Below are 17,982 nucleotides of genomic sequence, written 5' to 3'. Positions count from 1 at the left end.
GATAGGGAAGTCTGGCAATGCGCTCGCTCCTCAATGTTCGCACTACGCACGAAAAATGGAAGAGACCCGATCAGCACGGAGTAAAGCCTCGACAGACGCGAAGAGAAGGAGAGTCAAAGGCCACAACCTTTCACTTTGGTGTCGTCCTGGGCCTTGTACTCGGTGCTCTTGATGGCCAGCTCGACGCCGTACCCCGAGAGCCGCACCTTGTTTGTGCTGGGGTTCTGAAACACGGAAAAGCACCCACACACACAGGGGTGATCTGGGGGGCCCCACTGCTACGTTAGGGTTTAATGCGGTCAAGATACATTTGGGCTATGACGCACACCATAGTTACAGTGTACTAGAAGGTAGAAGTGCGTTGTTCGGGGGAAAAACCAATGGAGAGCGCGGGTCTCTTTTGCGATTAAAAAATTGTATGGAGCGCACGCGTTCCCCAGAGAACTCTGTTGCAGCCAGCACCACGTACAAGTTTTTAAATCAAACTAAACAGTTATTTGACGGATTTTATAAAATTTTACGCCATAAAATGAAGAAATAAGACTATTTATGGTAATAAATAAGGATTAATTTAACAAACAAAGGATTAATTTTAACCATTTTAATTTTATTTATTTTTTAATTTTTTTTTTTAATAAACACAGGATTAATTTAATGCCAGGAGCGCTGCATACAACAGGAGTTCCTCAGCAGAAATTTTCATCGCAAAAGGGACCCCCCCTAATCAGCCCCTAACGACACACCTGTCTTATAGTACACTGTACCATGGTGGAGGGCTCCAGATTAACTCCGACCCCCTGGGGATCTTTAACGTGTGCTGAAATACCGAACACACAGGCGTTTTTGCTTTTCGCCTAAATTGGTCACAGTCGCTTTCATCCTTCATTGTACAGGTCGAGGATGAACATATCACGCCATTGGTATGGCTTTATGTCACATCACACCGGCACTTTGAAGTTGTCCAGTGCGACTTGATTATGTCAGTTTTCAGGTGTAATGACAACGCACAAATGCAGCTCACAAGTGCCTATGAGAGCAACCGCCACGAAATTACAGCATCACACCATTGTTATGGCTTTATGTCACATCACACCGACACTTGAAGTTGTCCAGTGTGACTTGATTATGTCAGTTTTCAGTGGTAATGACAACGCACAAATGCAGCTCACAAGTGCCTATGAAAGCCACAGCCACGAAATTACAGCCCGGCCCAAGTCTCTAGCCTGCTTTCTGCTTGACAGACATTCACCATGACTGTACTTACTGCAGCTGCTTTGATAAAAAGGCCTCCTACATAACAGCTACAACTCGTAAATTTCGCCTTGCACGGACTACAGAACTAAGACAGCTGTCTGACACACGTAGTGATTTATCCAGAACCCCTAAGCTTCCAACACAGGTGTCAGGCTTTCTTCATGCCCACTGACTGTGCTATTGTGAATGCCACTTTTACATTATGTACTTGCATGTCTTGTTCCCTATAACTAAATAAATACCTTACAATGCCCGCTCTATTTGCTCCGGCTGCCAGTGGTGGTTTTATTCAGCTTTTATTTAGTGTGTTTAAAGAGACTGAGCATATCAACATGGGCTGATCAAGGTCTTGTTAGCGGGTAACAGAGCTGCTGTTGCCATGAGCAAATGTTTAGGAGCCACTTTGCAGAGTGAAACAAACCAAGCAAAGTTTTCTAGTGCTCAACAGCCTAGAAGAACTGCTGTGAACTCGCTTGCGGGGTTGCCCTCCCTGCCAAAACAACAGCTGCCATCTTGTCCCTCCTTCTTAATGTGTAATTTTTCTTTCAAGGCAGTGAACCAAGATTCCTACATTAAAATTCACCAGACCAGAGATGTGCATTCTGTTCCGAATAAAGACAAGAAAGCGGTGATAAAATGGTTTCATCAGCCACCCTTCCAAGGGTGTCCTCCGAGCGACCACCCAACCCAGGCTGCGATGCCCCCAGGCCTGAGCCACGCACCCTGACAAAGTGTCGTAGCACGTAGCTGATCTCCCGGGCCTTGGCCCTCTTCTCGAGTGCCTCGTGGATGTGCCGGAAGCCAGGGGCCCCCAGGTCGCCGTGCAGGATCACGACGGGCCTGTCCTGGCTGCTGCTAGTGCTGGCAGCACCCCCGTAGAAGTGGTCCATCTTGTACGTGTAAAGCTTGGCCCTGAACACAACAGGGATGCAGCAAGGTGAAGTCGCTGACATGCAAGCACCAAAAGTAGCCACCGACTAAAGCAAGCTGCAAAGCAGCAGTGCTGCTTGCCCAACCACAGTATTGCGGCAATTGTGGGAGCACAATCACCGCTGTCCTCGAGTACCTATACACAGCAATTCAGAAAGCTGCCCAGCCCTATCGGAGGTTGGTGGTAGGAAATCAAGTCTGCGTAGTTTATGGCTCGCATTCAGTGCCAGTCTGATTCTGGCACGGCTCGTATAACTAGCTGGGCCAGCAAGACTAACCCTTCAAGCACATTACTATTCTTGCTAAGATCACCCATCCTTTTCAGAGTAATGGTGCAATTCCCTCTAGAAACTCTACGGCTGTGCTCTGCTAGTATGTACAGCCTTGATCAAAAGTTTACAGACCAGGAAAATGGCAATTTTATGTTATTTCTCTTGCGGTAGCAGCCCGACAAACTGCCGCGCGCATGCGAGATGTCGTATAGTTCCTGCAGTAATGAAAAATACGGCCCATAGTACCCCGGGCTGCCATGCAGCAGAGAAATAACCCAAATTTGCTGCTTTAGTGGTCCGTAATCTTTTGCTCTTGGGTGTACATGCCGCTGACCCCTTAACAGAAACTTGTCCCAGTATTCAACTGAGACAAGTGCAACGCTGTAGTAGCAATGTCAGTGGGAAATGACCGATTGAAAGACCGCTTCACAAAGGCAGGCAGTGAACCCTATAGCTGCCCAAAACATCATAGACTCATCCCCTAGTGCTACGTCTGCCTGTAATTGAGCACGGAGCAATCAACAACATGAATGCTCTGGGCCGAGTTAAAGCTAGGTTTACACTCACAACGGTGGCTGAGTGGTTACAGCGCTGTGCTGTTGAACCGAAGGACGTGGGTACAATTCGGGCCGCGATGGCTGTTTCTTGGACGGAACCAAAACGTGAAGATTCCCGTGTGTCAAGATTTCTGGGCTCATCAGAGCCCTCCACTACAACACACCTCACAGCACAAGCGTAGCTTTGGAGTATAAAACCACAAGAATTAGAAGCCCGGTTAATGCTAACTTGATCCATCGAGTTGACTAAGAGCATCAAGCCTGAAAAATGTATACAGCTAAGGCTGGCACAAGGATGAACCATTTTGGGGAGGGGGATTATAAAGGCAAAAATGAAGGTTGTTCAGAAAACAGAAACACTAGTGGGTGCCTAATGGCACGTAAGTGCCTTAGTTGGCTAGACTCCCCTTGAACTCAGTAGGTAAAGTGACCACCCTAAATGGGCAGTAATTGCAGCTCTATACATCAAACAAGGACAAATTTTTCCTTAGTTGCGAGAAATATTTAAGGCCAAACCACCTCCCACAGCTTTTGGCTATTCATGCATCATGCCAAATACACATCAACACACAAGGGAAAAATTATCGCACCTTAATCTGTGTACATTTGAGCTATGTATATTGTGGTAGGACCTGCAAAAACCATGCTAAATGTTTACGAAAGTCCTTGATGTGCCTTCCACAAAAGCAGTCACTCTCTTCCATTACTAACTTGATCATTACTGCACATGTTTGCACTAATATCACGTTTTAATGTTCGACTTGTAGCAAGTGATGGGTGCAGTCACCCTACACAACATTGGCGATGTGCGCGGTGGCTAATTACCCCATCGTGTACCAGACAAAGACAACAATAAAGCGGACACAATGCGCGGAACACGAGCGAAACGTGACAGAGATTGGGGTGGGGGCACGGGGCAGTCAGTTTGCTAGCCGGGACTCTGGTGCACGGACGCTAGGAAACCTTGTGCCTGGGGCAGCTGGGGGTGTCCGTCCTAGTAGCTACAGCTGGCTGTGTCAACCCGCAACCACATTTGGCGCCCCAAGCTGGGTGCCAAATGTCAGTGTCCTTGCACCCGGCTGAGGCTCCCGAGAACAACACAAAGACACTGAAAAACCACGCCTTTACAGGTAAGGTCCAAATGCGGGCAGTTCCGCCGTATCCTAGTTCAGTCCCGTACTGTCTGGCACGACCTAATGCGCGCCACACCTTTGCCATCACCTGGCACACAGTGGTGTGCATGGCTTCCACATGGGATTGACCACAGATTATATCGCCAGTGGATTTTGAATGTGCCTAAGAGTCTCGTACACAAGTGCGTCCTCTTTTCTTGACAGAAAAAGCCAGCAACTGGAACTGGTAACTGAACCCACAATCACATCACTGAGCAGCAGAAATGTGTGGGGGTTGTTGCAAAATCTGTCCTCGCTATTTTCTGATTCGACCACCGAAGCCTGCCGCTGGCTGCGAGCGCCCCTCATCGACGGGAAGCGACCTGGTGTGTGCACAATGACGCAGTGGCAAGCTGTGCTGCTGGACATAAGCCACAATCAGCGGCTCTGGCCACCCAAGCCCTCTGTGGTGGAAGGTCGCCCTAATGATCAGAAACTATCAGGCAACATGACAGACCCTCGCACGGCATCTCCCTTTGCAGAGGCAGGGTGCACGTTCCTGTCTGCCTCTTCCGAGGCATGCTGCGCATAGTTGTCCTGCCCTTTGTGGCGTGTCTGATGACGCCGTAGACGCTGTTGTTCAACGAGCCGCCCAACGCCAGATTACCAGAGGGAGATCCCACACGTCTTCCCTAGGCCTCGACGTTGGCAGTCCCAAGGCGTTTGGCCCTAAGCAGATTGCCTCACCGAGGTCAACTAGACGTTCACCTGGGTGACAGAGAAACATGCCCTTTCTCTGCGAGTATGTGGGCGTCAGTTTTCAGCGCCATGGATTTTCCTGATTGGTGCATTCCCGACAACAGCGGAGGAAAAGACAGAAAGGGGACGGAACCCACTTTGTTTATTTAATCTCGCACGCGCAGGAGCGCACTGCCTATTAACTCTATTTGAGAATGATGTAAATACTAGAATAAACTTTTTTTTTATTCCTTTCTAAGGTCAACTTGTCCTCACGACTGCCCCGACCCAACACCAACCGTGGCCCACTTCGACCACGCCACCCAAGTCCCAACAGGGTGAAGACACAGGGCTGACTCTGTCCACCAGACACCCCGAGTGTTGTGTTGATGTTGCAAAACCTCAAGGAGTCATCCGACGCAGTCCACGACAGATTTTGCCCGGGAAAGGCCTGGATACACAGCCAAGGAGCAGCTTACATTTTGTCTCTGCTACGCAGAGCGCCGTCCAATTTGTCGACATCGCAGACAGCACCAGCACCTTGCACCTCGATGACAAACTGGCACTCCTCGGGGAAACCTTTGTCCTGAGCGGCCTGCACAAGGACAAAAAGAGAAAAAAAATGCCGATTGCATGAGCACGAGAAACGCTAATGTCAACAATGTAAACGAGAACACAAGAACTAATCCAGGAATGCTCGCAGCATGGCTCATGACTGTGAACTACTGCAGACAGCAATTGTCCAAGGGAAATTTTCAAAGACATTTCACAAAAAATTAGTTTGTTTTTCTGGGGGAAAAGAAGGCGTGTTCCTGTTGAATAACTCGCTTATTTTTTTCCGTGAAGCATAGCTTTAATAAATAACAAATCAGTGCAGCACAATTAACAAGCAAAAGTGAACACCTTACTGCTATGTGAAAAACGTTAAACAGACTGATTCGCAGGAACATCACCCCCATTAGCGCTCAAATGTGGGCAGCCACTTACACCACAGGATGAGTTACATTAGAAATATAGGCATGAGAGCTGCACTGAACACTTGTGGCAGGTAAATCGCAATGTTTAAAATTACCTGTCATTTGAAGCGCCACACACCATGAGCGGGAAAGCGAGACCAACAGGAATAGAGAACAATGAATATGATGGTGATATGGTGGTGATAACGATGATGAAGTGAAAAGTTCAGAGACGCCTTTGTCATCAAAAAATGAATGTCAAAGCTCGGGGCACCCGTGTTTATAATTTTAAAAATATCTTCTAAACTGAATCATTAATTTTGCCCTTCTTTTTCCTGACCGGGGCACTGTCCATTCCAATGCGACCAAAGAAGAGCAGGAAACCAGATTATGATCATTTAAGGTTTACAACTTGACTGTGAACTAACAAATGACAAGTATGTAAAACTCAGTGCAGTGATACAGTTGACTTAGCAGTCAAATGCGCTATTATTCTCACTAATATATGAGCACAGAATGCAATTTACAGTGACTCAACTATACAGTAGGCTCTGCTGCAAGCCATATTTTTCCCAAGACGGGCACGAACGACATATAAAATACATCCCTAGACAGCTTTGCTGCCATTGTCGACAAAACCGGGTGAAAAATTGGCCAGGCAACGATGATAGAAGATGCTATGCTCCTCTCTCCCCCTCCCACACCTCTCGCTTCTTCCCTTCCATTTTCCTTTCCTCCCCGTCCCTCCCGCACTTGCAGACTCCCTTCCCAGTACCCTCCTCCTCCTCCTCATGCTCTACTGCCCCCTCGCATCCCATTCTCCATCTCTTCACCAGCCCCAATCCTTTTTTCTCATGCATCTCCCCTCATTTTTCTGTTGCCCTAATGTGATGCTGTTCCTTTTCCCAACTCCCTCTAATTCCCCTTGCCCCATTCTATTCTCCCTCCCCCTTATGCATCTTTTTTCCCTTTCCCCTTCATCTCTCTCCTCTCCTTACAACAACCCCTCCTCCCTTCACCCCCCCCCCCCTAATTGCCTTCCTCTCCACTGCTCATTCTATTCTCCACTTACTTTCTCTCCCCCCCCCCCCCCCGCCCCGTCCACTGCAATTTCACCATTATTTCTTCCTCCTTTCCCAGACCCCAAACTGCTACGCTTCTTTTCATCATTCTCTTCCCTTATTTACTGTCCCTTTCCGAGTCCTCTCCTCCCCTTCCCGCTACAGGCTTCCTCGCATGCCTTTGCCCTCTCAAACCTTCTCACACTCTACATCCAACTTTCCCTCCTCCTTTTGCCCCCTCCACGAAACCCTTTTCCTCACCAATCACTCACTCAGCACGGTTGGTGGTGCTCAGCACCAACTCTCAGCGGGTAAGTCGCCCACCAGAGGACAGGCTTAGCAGCAACAACCATGGCTGATTCGAGTGACAGACAGGCAGAAAAAAAAAAATGCTGAAGATTACGATACTCCGTAATGCGAAATTAGAGCGCAGCGCGAACTACCGCACAGCTGCCCCGGCTCAGGAAGTGATCTCCGTGATCAGCGAACGCACGGCGGCGCGCGCTGCTGTTATCTCACAGCGCAGCGCGTCCCGACGGCCAGAGTGTTGTTGCAAATCGTGTTCGAACCTCCCGCTCAAATGTCACGTGGTTCGGTTTAGCCACGCACGGGGGAGCAGCGATCATGTTGCTGCAAAGCGTGTTTGAAACTCCAGTTCAAATTGATTGATTGATTGATTGATTGATTGATTGATTGATTGATTGATTGATTGATTGATTGATTGATTGATTGATTGATTGATTGATTGATTGCAGGGTTTAACGCGCCGACGCAACGCAGGCGATGAGGCGCGTCGTAGTGGAGGGCTCCGGATTAATTTTGACCACCTGGGGATCTTTATCGTGCGCCGAAATCTAATCTCGCACACACGGGCGTTTTTGTTTTTCACCTTCATCAGAAAAGCCTCCCGCGCAAATGTCACGTGGTTTCGTAGCGGCTAACGGAACCAACGTTTATTTGAACGGAACAGCGTCTTGGGAGGGGGAGAGCGAAAGTGCGCTCCTTGGAGGCGACGCATGAAACAAGAGTGAGGAGGAGGAGGCAGTGAGAGAGAGCAGTGTTGCTGTTTCCAGTAGCAGGCAAAGTTTACAAGCCACGATGCATTTATCGACCGCCTCATGGAGATGAGTTGAAACGTAATATGCCTCCCTCCCCACCCACCCCTCTTCTGTTCGATTCCAGGAGCTTCCTAACCGGCAAAACGTTTCTTTATTCATTTACTTATTACCATACTGTCAAGACCCGGATGCATTACGGCGGGGCGTGGTGATTGTAAATCCGTTGACAGAGATGGCAGCGATGGAGGCAGGGGGTGGTTCCAGTCGTTCGTCATTTGTGGTAAAAACGAATAAAAATAAACATTATATTGTTTCGACATCAGCCCTCCGTCACAATTCTGCTGGAGGGGTCATGACGACGAATAACAAGTGGGGTTAACCAGAAAGACTGCTTCATCCCGATAAAAATGACACCCATTTCATCGCAAACTGCACACAAATGTAATCGAGACATTTAAAGAAAACAGACGACAGTTGCGACGCACCAGCCACTCTCGGGCAATTTTTCTATGACGTCACAAACTATGACGTCACAAACGTCAGAAACACGACTGGGCGATTGCAGTAAGGTATCTGGTTCAGTTTGATCGTATCTCTTCTACGGTGACGTGAAGTTAGCAAAATGACAATTACGTTTTTAGTGCTAGTTTCCCTCTACTGCGTCAGTGCTAACTTCGTGCGGCGCGAAATTTGAAAGCTTTTTGATATTCCTTACATTTCATTTTGTCAAAAACACATTTAGAGGGTGGAATAGACGTGAGTGAGTTCCCAAAGATTACTTCTTTCAAATTGTACAAGGTTGAATTTTCTCTTCATGACCTCTATGAAGAGAAAACATGCGTTATATGTGTAGTCAATAATCATCGGAATTAAGACAGGAAACATGGCGACCGTGACGGCATCTGGAGTGACACACACCGCCGGGGAACTTCAGGAAAATTTCCTACCCCACGCCCTCCTCCATCGCTGCCCCATCCGAGTTTCGACGAGAAGTGCGCTTATCACAGCCCGCCACTCGATGAATGAAAGGAAAATTTTCGTCCACGCCGCTATCAGCCGCCCTCGTATTACACGAGCACTCGTAAAAGCAATGCAGTTTTCGCGAGACTGCACGACTGCTATCTCTGTGCGTACAGGACGGCAGTAGCGAAAAAAAAAAAAGAGAACGATTGCGAAACGACGCGGCAAGGAAAAGGCGTCAGGGCTTTCCACTGACTGCGCGCAAAACTCGGCGCGCGTAGTCTCGTCATTACAGGAAAACTAAATTTAGAACTTGACGGGCTGCATCGCAACTTTCAACTTTCCACGTGGGAGGGGGGTTCCCGCGGAGATAAACGGCTAACGAATGAATCAACCAATCTATTAATATGCTCCACGATTGGGGCTAATGATAAGAGGAAAAGAAGCAGATGAAAAGGAATGACACGGAACGAAAGCGCGTCCCACCACAACGCCTCCGTCACTCCATTCGTTAGCGCACGCACATAAACCTTCTTTGATTGATTGGTTGTAGGGTTTTAACGCGCCGACGCGACACAGGCGACGAGGCGCGCCGTAGTGGCGAGCTCCGGATTAATTTTGACCACCTGGGGATCCTTAGCGTGCGCCGAAACCTCGAACACACGGGCGTTTTTGCTTTTCGCCTCTGTCAGAAAAGCGGCCGCCGCGGCCGGGAATCGTACCCGCCACTAAGCCACCGCGGCGGGGCCAAAAATTTTCTCGCATTTGTAAAATTTTCCAGGAGAGCTCGCACTTAAAGGAGCCATGAAGAGAAAATACAAGTTCGTGTAATTTGAAAGAACTAGGATTCAGTATCTCACTCAGCTCCATTACAGCCCCAAAATATGTTTTTTTAACGAAAAAAAGCAAGAAGTATTTAAAAACTTTCAAATTTAGCGCCACAGTGACGTGTTATGAGCAAGAATGACGTCATACGGGCCAACAATAAAACATAATTTTCAGTGCGTGAACTGCACGTTAGCATTCAAGTGATGCGGTCAAATGGAACTAGAGGCCCCATTACAGACGTCCAGTCATGTGTCGTCACGACAGGTGAGTTAGACGGCCGCCCATCGCACAAACAAGGTTCCGTGACGTCATAGAAAAGTTGCGGGAAATTGGCTAGGGGGTCGCGACTGCTTCACACGTTTTCTTCAATATCTCCGTTATTTTTTCAAAGATTGCGATGATGTTGGTATCATTGCTATCGGGACTACGCAATCTTTCTAATAAACCGAACTTGTATTTTGTCTTCATGGCTCCTTTAAGACTAAGTGAGCATTGCCGGACGTATAGTTAAGTTTGAGTACTATTGGAGAGTTTTAGCGCTCCGCATGCTCCGCTTGCGCATTCGTTCCGGAAGGGTGGATTAGTTCCGCCAACGCCGCCTGTATAAACATTGCCTAACGCGTGAGCGAAAAATGGCCAAACAGCCACTCTCCTGTTGCTCTCTCCTACCCTTCCCCGCTCCGTAGCCTTCCAGCGTGCTTTCGTGTCCGCCAGCCAGCGCCGCTTCTCGGAAACTATGCAAAATAGTGAAAAGTTTGTTTAGCGTTCCCGAGGCGGCGCTCCTACGCCTTCTTGTTTTTCACCATGCCTGCCTGTCTTGGTCTGTCACTGATAAAACTTCCTTTGTCACGAAGAAAAATCCCTTGCGCTGCCGCAGGCTGATGCCGGCTTTGCGCGCTTATCTACTCGGATAACAGGCCCTGAAATTTTCTGAGTGGGGCATCCCACCTCTATCCCCTCCGCATTTAGGTATTGTTTTGACCCCGCTGTTCACACTCCGCATCGGTACGCACTTCTAAAATTGAGGACTGTACTGTAGAAGCACCCGGACAGCGTGGCGGGATCCCAGCTGCTTATCCTTTTGTTTCCTATAATTTTCTGAAGTTTACAAGCACGTGATATTATTGGAAAGTAATCGTAGAAGTGAGTGCCTGAACAAAAAACGTGCACGCAATTTTTTCCTCTCTAAATACTCCAGAAAGAAAAATATCAGTAAAATAATGGCTGTCCCATCCGAAAATATCGTTTTTCTGTTAGCTATATGTCTACCCGACAATCAGTATGTTGTTACACTATTTCAGTCCGCCTCCGTCTTTATCTTTGGAAAAATGCAGCAAGTATGAAGCGAGCGGCACGTTGAACGAGATCCCCCAGTGCGCCAGAGAACTAGCGCCCCGTCGCGGCTAAGATGTAAGCGAAACGGCCCTTGAAGCCCAACTGGCAAGCTGACAGACACACGTCGTAGAAGTGGGTGCAGCGTTCGCGACTCGCGAGCAGTGACGTAAGGCGAGATGTCCGCCGGCACGCGCCACATAGCGGATCAGTGCCTGAAATACGCGTCCCTACCCTTCCCATTGAAAAGCGCGCGACGCGTCAAGCAATAGAGAGTTTTAGCATAGCGTGCTCCGTCCGCTAACGCTACGGCGCCGGGTAGCGGGGCGCGACTGGGGAGAGCAAATTCGTCACGGTGGGGTGGATTAGTTCCGCGCGGCCTGCCTTCGCCATGCCCGCTCTTTCCCTCCGCTGAGGGGGCAACCTCCTCGCACTCCCCGCGCGCGCATGCGCAGTCCGGTCCCGCTACCCGCTAACCTTAGCGTAGCGTACGGGAGCCGCTATGCTAAAACTCTCTAATGTTAATACAGGCGGCGTTGGTTCCGCGGGCCGGCCCTTGCCATGCCCGCGCATTCGTTTCGCTGGGGTGCGGCCTCCTCGCCGTGCCTGCGCGCGCAGGCGCAGTGGGGTCCCGGTCAACACGGTAACCACGCAACATACGGAGCGAACAGAGTGCTAAAACTCTCTACTGTTTGTTTGCATAGTTGCGGTGCTAGTAGTAATCGTGGTCATATGCATCGAAGAGGTCGTCGTCTTCTTCACGGCGAGTGGCGGATGCAAAAGACTTCCTTCAGCTATTCGTCATCGACTCGAGGAAGCGGTGGCGGGATCTGCAAGTCGTCTCGAGAAGGAGTGGCAGACTCGTAGCCATGTCTCCAATTATCCATAACGGCTTCTAGAGAATGCGGCAGCCGCGGTGACCTAAGCAGTGTGTCTTCTCAGGTTTAGCTTTATAGCGCTGGGGATTTTTTTTTTTTTTAACATGCGCGGTAGCGCTTAACCCTTTGCTGTCCAGTGTTGCTCAGGAGCAACCAAGGAGGTTAACTTGGTAATAAATTTGCTCATACAAATGCACAAAACAGATTTCAGATTTTGTCCTGCGACAGAGGTAAAAGGTAAAAATAATTTTTTAAAGGGGCACTGATAAAGGGGAGCCGATAGTGTTTTGCTGAAACTCTCGCTAAACAAATTGCACCCAGTGAGTCAGTGAGTGAAGAGAGTGAGTCAGTGAGTAAAAAAACGTTTTATGGAGCCGGTAAAGTGGGAGTGGTTCCCAATTTCAGAGAGCCATGGCAATTTCTGAGAGCCATGGGATGAGCGGGCAACCTTCGGTGTGGTGGCAATTTTTTAAACCTCCTTGGGAGCAACAAGTCAAACAATATTTTTTTTCTCTCTCGCACTTTGTGGTTTTTTCGACAATTAACCCCATTCATCGACAGACAAAAGATCCCGGACATTTAAACATTAAAGAAGACAGGGCAGCCCGTAATTATTCCGTGTGCTAATTAAAAGTATTGTTTCCACGTGTCAACTCGCATCGAGCCTGGGCGGCTCACTGGGCTATTGACAGGTAACCGAAATTGTGCAATTCTGTTGTTATTACAAATCATATCAATACGAACTGTACGTTACTGCCTTCATTTGAACCAAAAATCATGGTGATCAAGGTAGCTCTCTTGTTCAAGTGATGTATGGGCAGCCAGCCAGTGCCCACTGTTTCCCAGTGTCGGTCCCAATGAACCAATTTTTTTTTCCGACTTCATATTTGTGATGTCGGAATCCTTTTACATCATAAAAAATTTCTCACACGCTTAAACAAAATAATAAAGTTTCGGGCATCAAAGGGTTAAAGACAGCGCTGAATTATTTTTTTTCCCACCCCTCCCCTTCACAGTGGGCGGCGCAGCTGCCCAGTTCTGAACCCGGCTCCCAGCTTAACCTGGTGAGACGGGCCCGGACTGACTAAGGAGTCTCCCCACTGGTCTGCCTCCACACACGGAGTCGGAGTGGGCCTCAATAAAAAGTTTTATCCTCCTTGCTAAAGCCACTGCGTGAGCCGGGCACTCGGCGGTCGCCGCGAGGTACGCGCTCACGAGCGCTCCGCATTTTGTTTGTATTTTTCGTGCAACGGAGAACTTACGGCTCGTACAACATCTCCGCTGTTAAAAATGCTTGCTAGAAGAAGTAGCTGCCGTTCTAACCAGCAGACATTTTTTTATAACAGACGTTAATTAGAACGCCAGAACGAGTATATAACTGTGTTAAGTTTCATGCCATTTCATTGGCTTTTTAACGATGTTTTTCAACACACACCCACACACACACACACACACACACTCAGTACGCGACCTTACTAATTTACTACGTTGAATGGGACGGCCCTCATACCTGGACGGCCACTATATACAGTAATACAATGTTTCGCATTTCTTGAATGATATAGTTAATTTACGGTGAGGTGGGAAAAAAATCCCGGGCCAACGTGAAACCTGTGGAGGGGCGAAGCATGCAGTGTAAGAGTGTATTCAATAATCGTACGTCTCTCTCTCTTGCCACACATTGCCGGCATATCACGCAAGGGTAGATCCACCCGTTAATAAACATCATCCCCAGCAGCACCACCACACGACCCACGCTGACTGGGCCACCATAATTGGGCGCCGGGGAAGCGCGGGTGGGAAGAGCAAGCGCTTGCAATCGCGTGAAAGCGTTTAGGAAACGCATACAGTCCGCTCGGCGCACATGGGATTCTATCGGAAGAGTTTGCGGTTGCGTGAAACGGCTGAAACTCATTTTCTGACATAAGCAAGCTAGAGTAAATTATGCCACACTTGTCCGCTAAAAAGCAACAAGTTTAATTCTCATTCCGTACCATAAATGGTGAGCAGTCTTTTTTTTAATAACCCGACGCTACATGTGCACGTCTAACGCGGTCGCCGAAGGGGCAATCAAAAAAGCCGCAAGGCGCGCATTTTCTTGTAACGAAGTAAAGCACATTTTATATGCACATATATTCAAGCGGCCGGCCGAGTTTAATCATCTCAATTAATAACTTCACAGGTGCACCAAGTTCGATTGGTAAATGAGCGAAATATCGCGCACATCCTGTCACAAATTCCACTGCACCCCGATCACCGTCAGGGTGGTCGCTTCTGCCTGTAATAGTGTCGCCGAAGCACGGTCGCCAGTGCTTCATATGCCTTCTTCAATACCTAGATTATTTGTTTGAAGTTTGCGATAAAAATAGTACAATTGTCATCGGGACAAAGCCTTTTTTTAATAGTCCAAAAAACTTGTATTTAAACGTCTCTCCCTGAACCCGCGGGGGTAACTCAGCGGCTAAGGCGTTGCGGTGCTGAACCCAAAAACACCGGTTCGATCCCGGCCGCGGTAGCCGCCTTTTATATGAAAGCCAAGAGCGGAAACGCCCGTGCGTTCAAATCTCGTTGACAGGTGGTCAAAATTAATCCGAATCCCCTCACTACGGCGCGCCTCGTGGCCCAGGTGAAACTTCTGAGCGCCACAAATTTTTAAGTGTTTTTTTTTTTCCTTGCTTTACAAATGCTGGCGCATGTCACCCACCTCAGCTGCCCCTCCCCCGTCCATCCGTCCGCCTCCATTGGTCATCTAACTACCCCCTCCACACACACTTGGCAGCTTTCAAAATATATTTCTCATGCGCTCACTGGACGAAATGATCCAAGAGATGCGCGCATCCGGGTCCTCGAAAGTGATATGCCAGAAAGTCACGCTTTTTTATCGTCAGAGATCACCGGACGTCGCAAACACGGCGGCGGCAGTCGAGTGATTCACGCCGGTAGCTGCACGTACAAACGCACGCGCTCGTGGCGAGTGAGTCCGCGACAATCGCGTGAGCCGCCAGACTGCACTGATTGCGGGCGCGGGTCAGACCGGACGACCACGCATCGCGCCACACACGACGCGGGTCGCGCGAGCACCGAGTGCGCGCTAAAATATCCCCGTCGTAAAATTCGTGCACGCGCACAGATAACCGCGGGACTTCTCTGTTGACAAAGCTCCCGCGACACCGTGGACACGCACGCAAGCTGAGCCAGATATTGCACAAAGTGATCTCGTTTCACAAGTGACAGGGGAAATGTAAATAACGAGCGCTCGGGAGAGGTTTCCCAGCACGCTGAAAATGTGTAGGTGTACACATGAAGAGGCCGATGAACACAGCCCGGATGTTGTATCAACAACGCGTGTGTACGGGCAACAACACGGCACACAATACCACAAGACGGGCACAGTTACCTGCTGAAGCTCCAAGCATTGTGACACCTCAAAAAAAAAAAAAAAATCCCAGGTGTCCGTTCAAGCGCTCGTTTCACTGTCTCATGCAAGATGAACAGCAGAAGGCCGCTCCTCCCTACCCAAGTAAGCACGACGAAACTTTAAAGATGGTGTACAAACACTTTGGGAAAGGTAGCGGCCTCAGTCTGGTGCTAATATTTCGACAGGCTGGCTTGTCTTCGTCACGGCACGCGCATATGCATGTATACGTGCGTGCCGGCATACGTACCTGCACATACACACTCAGCGCGCGCGCACGCACGCACACAAAGTGAAAAAAACTCCAAGGAGGGCCCTGGGGCACTACTAGTCCGCCCATTTTTCGTGTCAAAACAGTAATATGGAAACGTTGAGAAAGAAAGAAAAGAAGGATAAAAACATTTCACATTTCCGGGAGCTCCCGTTCGTCCCCACAACAGACACCTGCTGCGCACACGCAAAGGAACACCCACCACTATTTCCAAAGTGCCCCAACGCTTGCAGCTCTGACAAGCCACACATTGTCATCTAATCACGCCCCTTGACGCACAAACTTTCACCCGAGGCGGAAACAACCGTTTCAAACTCTTTCGCCTGTTCTTTTTTTTCGTTTTCTACCTTCTCTGTGAGCGCACCCCTTGGCTCGTACCACGCAAACCACGTGTTTCACACGGTCCACGTCTGATAAGGTGTTGAGAACGACAGAGGAAGTGTACCGAAACAATGGGGCAGGGTTTTTTCCCCTTTACACGCCCCCAATTTGCACCCCGAGCGGACAATTCACACGTCACTCCGCCTGCAGACAAAATACAACCAGTTCAAATTGAAAAAAAAAAAAAATCCCGGGCCATCTCTCCCAACGTTAAACCTGGAGAGGGGCGAAGCATGCAGTGTATAAGCGTATTCTTGGCGCCTTGGCGTTTTTGCCAACGGAGATGAAACCGTTGGGGGTATACTGCTTTGCTGTAAAAGTCTGTCTTTGAAGCACGAAGCTCTCTAGCGCGACGCGTAACGAGCGTCCCGGTGTTTTTTTAGTACGCGTTACGATCTAGTGCGAGGCGTAAACGACTTTCCCGGTGTTTTAGTACCGTGACTACATGAGACGACCGACGATTACGACGACGACGGACGACGACAGGAGACGCCAACAGACACCAGGCCCCTAAGGGGCTGAGTGAGGTAACTCACTCACCTTTGAATTCTAGCCCCGAAAGACGTTTCTTTTAATCGAAAAGACACAAGAAGCATTGAAAAAAAAAATCAAATTTCGCGCTACATGACGTCAGAAGTGACGCGATAGAAGGACCCCTGAAAACGCAGCCATCAGTGCGTTAACTCCACGTTAGCATTCAAGCGATACGCTCAAACGGAACTGTAGAGGCCCCGCTACAAACGCCCAGTTATGTTTCTCGGTGGTGGCTTATTGGCACAAACAAGGTTCAGTGACGTCACAGACAGCTCACCGGAAAGGGCCTGGGCAGCCGCCACTGCTTCTCCTGTTTCCCTGGATGGCTCGTTCGAAGTTAGCGACAAAATCGCACGCGTTGCAATCGTGCATATACGGTAATAAGACAGATGCATCTATGTTTATATGCTTTAAACGTCACAAAATCAACCTTCTAGTGTATCACAAGCGTGGTTAGAACGGTAAACCGTTCTAGCCATTCCAGTATTACACTTCTAGGTGACATAAGTGAGCATCACAAGCCGAGACTAATAGCAGGAAGCGTGGCAGAGCTTTGCGAAGGTGTTTGGCTATCATGCAACAAGGTTTAAAGAAAGAGCAATTGGCGTTGCTCGAAGAAAACCTAGTGCATAATGTTTGCAGTACTGCGGAGAAGCGGATAGTATTTTTTTTCGTTAATTATAAGTAACTATTCATTGTAATTAATTATCTAAATAGAGAAGTACTCTCCAAATCATTAGTGCCAAGGAGGAACTTGTAGGTACCCACGAGAGGCATCTAACTGCGGTATTTTTAGCGACGAAATAATTGCGTACTCATTTATTCTGACTAATACGCCCGCGAAATTAAAAAGAAAAAAGAAAAATACCCCGTGACAGCGCTCCCGCCCGCCTCATAAAGCAGCGCTCTCAATAAGCTGATTGAAAGCAACTGCTTCGCCTGTCACCCGCCCGAAGAGAGCGCAGCACCTTGATAATGACATGCGAGGATGGAGCAGCAACAGCAAGTTTCGCGTGGCGCGTGTGGCAGATAAGGCTCAAACTCGGTCGCGACTTCTTTCTTTCTTTTCTTTGGCATTCTGGCTAACTCAGAGGCAGCCTGTTTGAGGGCACGGCTTTACGAGGCGGGCGGGAGCGCCGTTACGTGGTATTTCTCATATTTCGAGGGGTTCCTTTATCGGTCAGAATAATTGATTGTGGGGCTTATTAACGCGCCGACGCAACGCAGGCGATGAGGCGCGCCGTAGTGGAGGTCTCCGGATTAATTTTGACCACCTGGGGATCTTTAACGTGCGCCGAAATCTCGTACACACGGGCGTTTTTTTGCTTTTCGCCTCCGTCAGAATAAATGAATAAACGAGTACGCAATGAGTTCGTCGCTGAAAATATCTCAGTTAGACGCCTCTCGTGGGTACCTACAAGTACCTCATTGACACCTGAACGATT

At 48.8% G+C, this 17,982-nt stretch overlaps 1 protein-coding gene across 4 annotated transcripts in view; it reads right to left on the bottom strand.

Annotated features, from left to right (window-relative positions):
- Window positions 1-17,982, bottom strand: part of Uggt (UDP-glucose-glycoprotein glucosyltransferase) — a 166,290-nt gene that overhangs the window by 79,876 nt on the left and 68,432 nt on the right. For all 4 annotated transcript variants that reach the window (XM_077698077.1, XM_077698079.1, XM_077698080.1 and 1 more), the window contains exons 5-7: window positions 5,343-5,458; window positions 1,977-2,166; window positions 128-224 (exon numbers count right to left, since the gene is read on the bottom strand). In XM_077698077.1, coding sequence (XP_077554203.1) covers window positions 128-224; window positions 1,977-2,166; window positions 5,343-5,458 — 403 coding nt within the window. The remainder of the gene's footprint in view (window positions 1-127; window positions 225-1,976; window positions 2,167-5,342; window positions 5,459-17,982) is intronic.

This window comes from Haemaphysalis longicornis, unplaced genomic scaffold, assembly GCF_048455015.1.
Source record: "Haemaphysalis longicornis isolate Haplotype H1 unplaced genomic scaffold, Haemaphysalis longicornis Haplotype H1 scaffold_2, whole genome shotgun sequence".
In the NCBI taxonomy this organism is placed as follows: domain Eukaryota; kingdom Metazoa; phylum Arthropoda; class Arachnida; order Ixodida; family Ixodidae; genus Haemaphysalis; species Haemaphysalis longicornis.
This window is presented reverse-complemented; position numbering and strand designations above follow the sequence as displayed.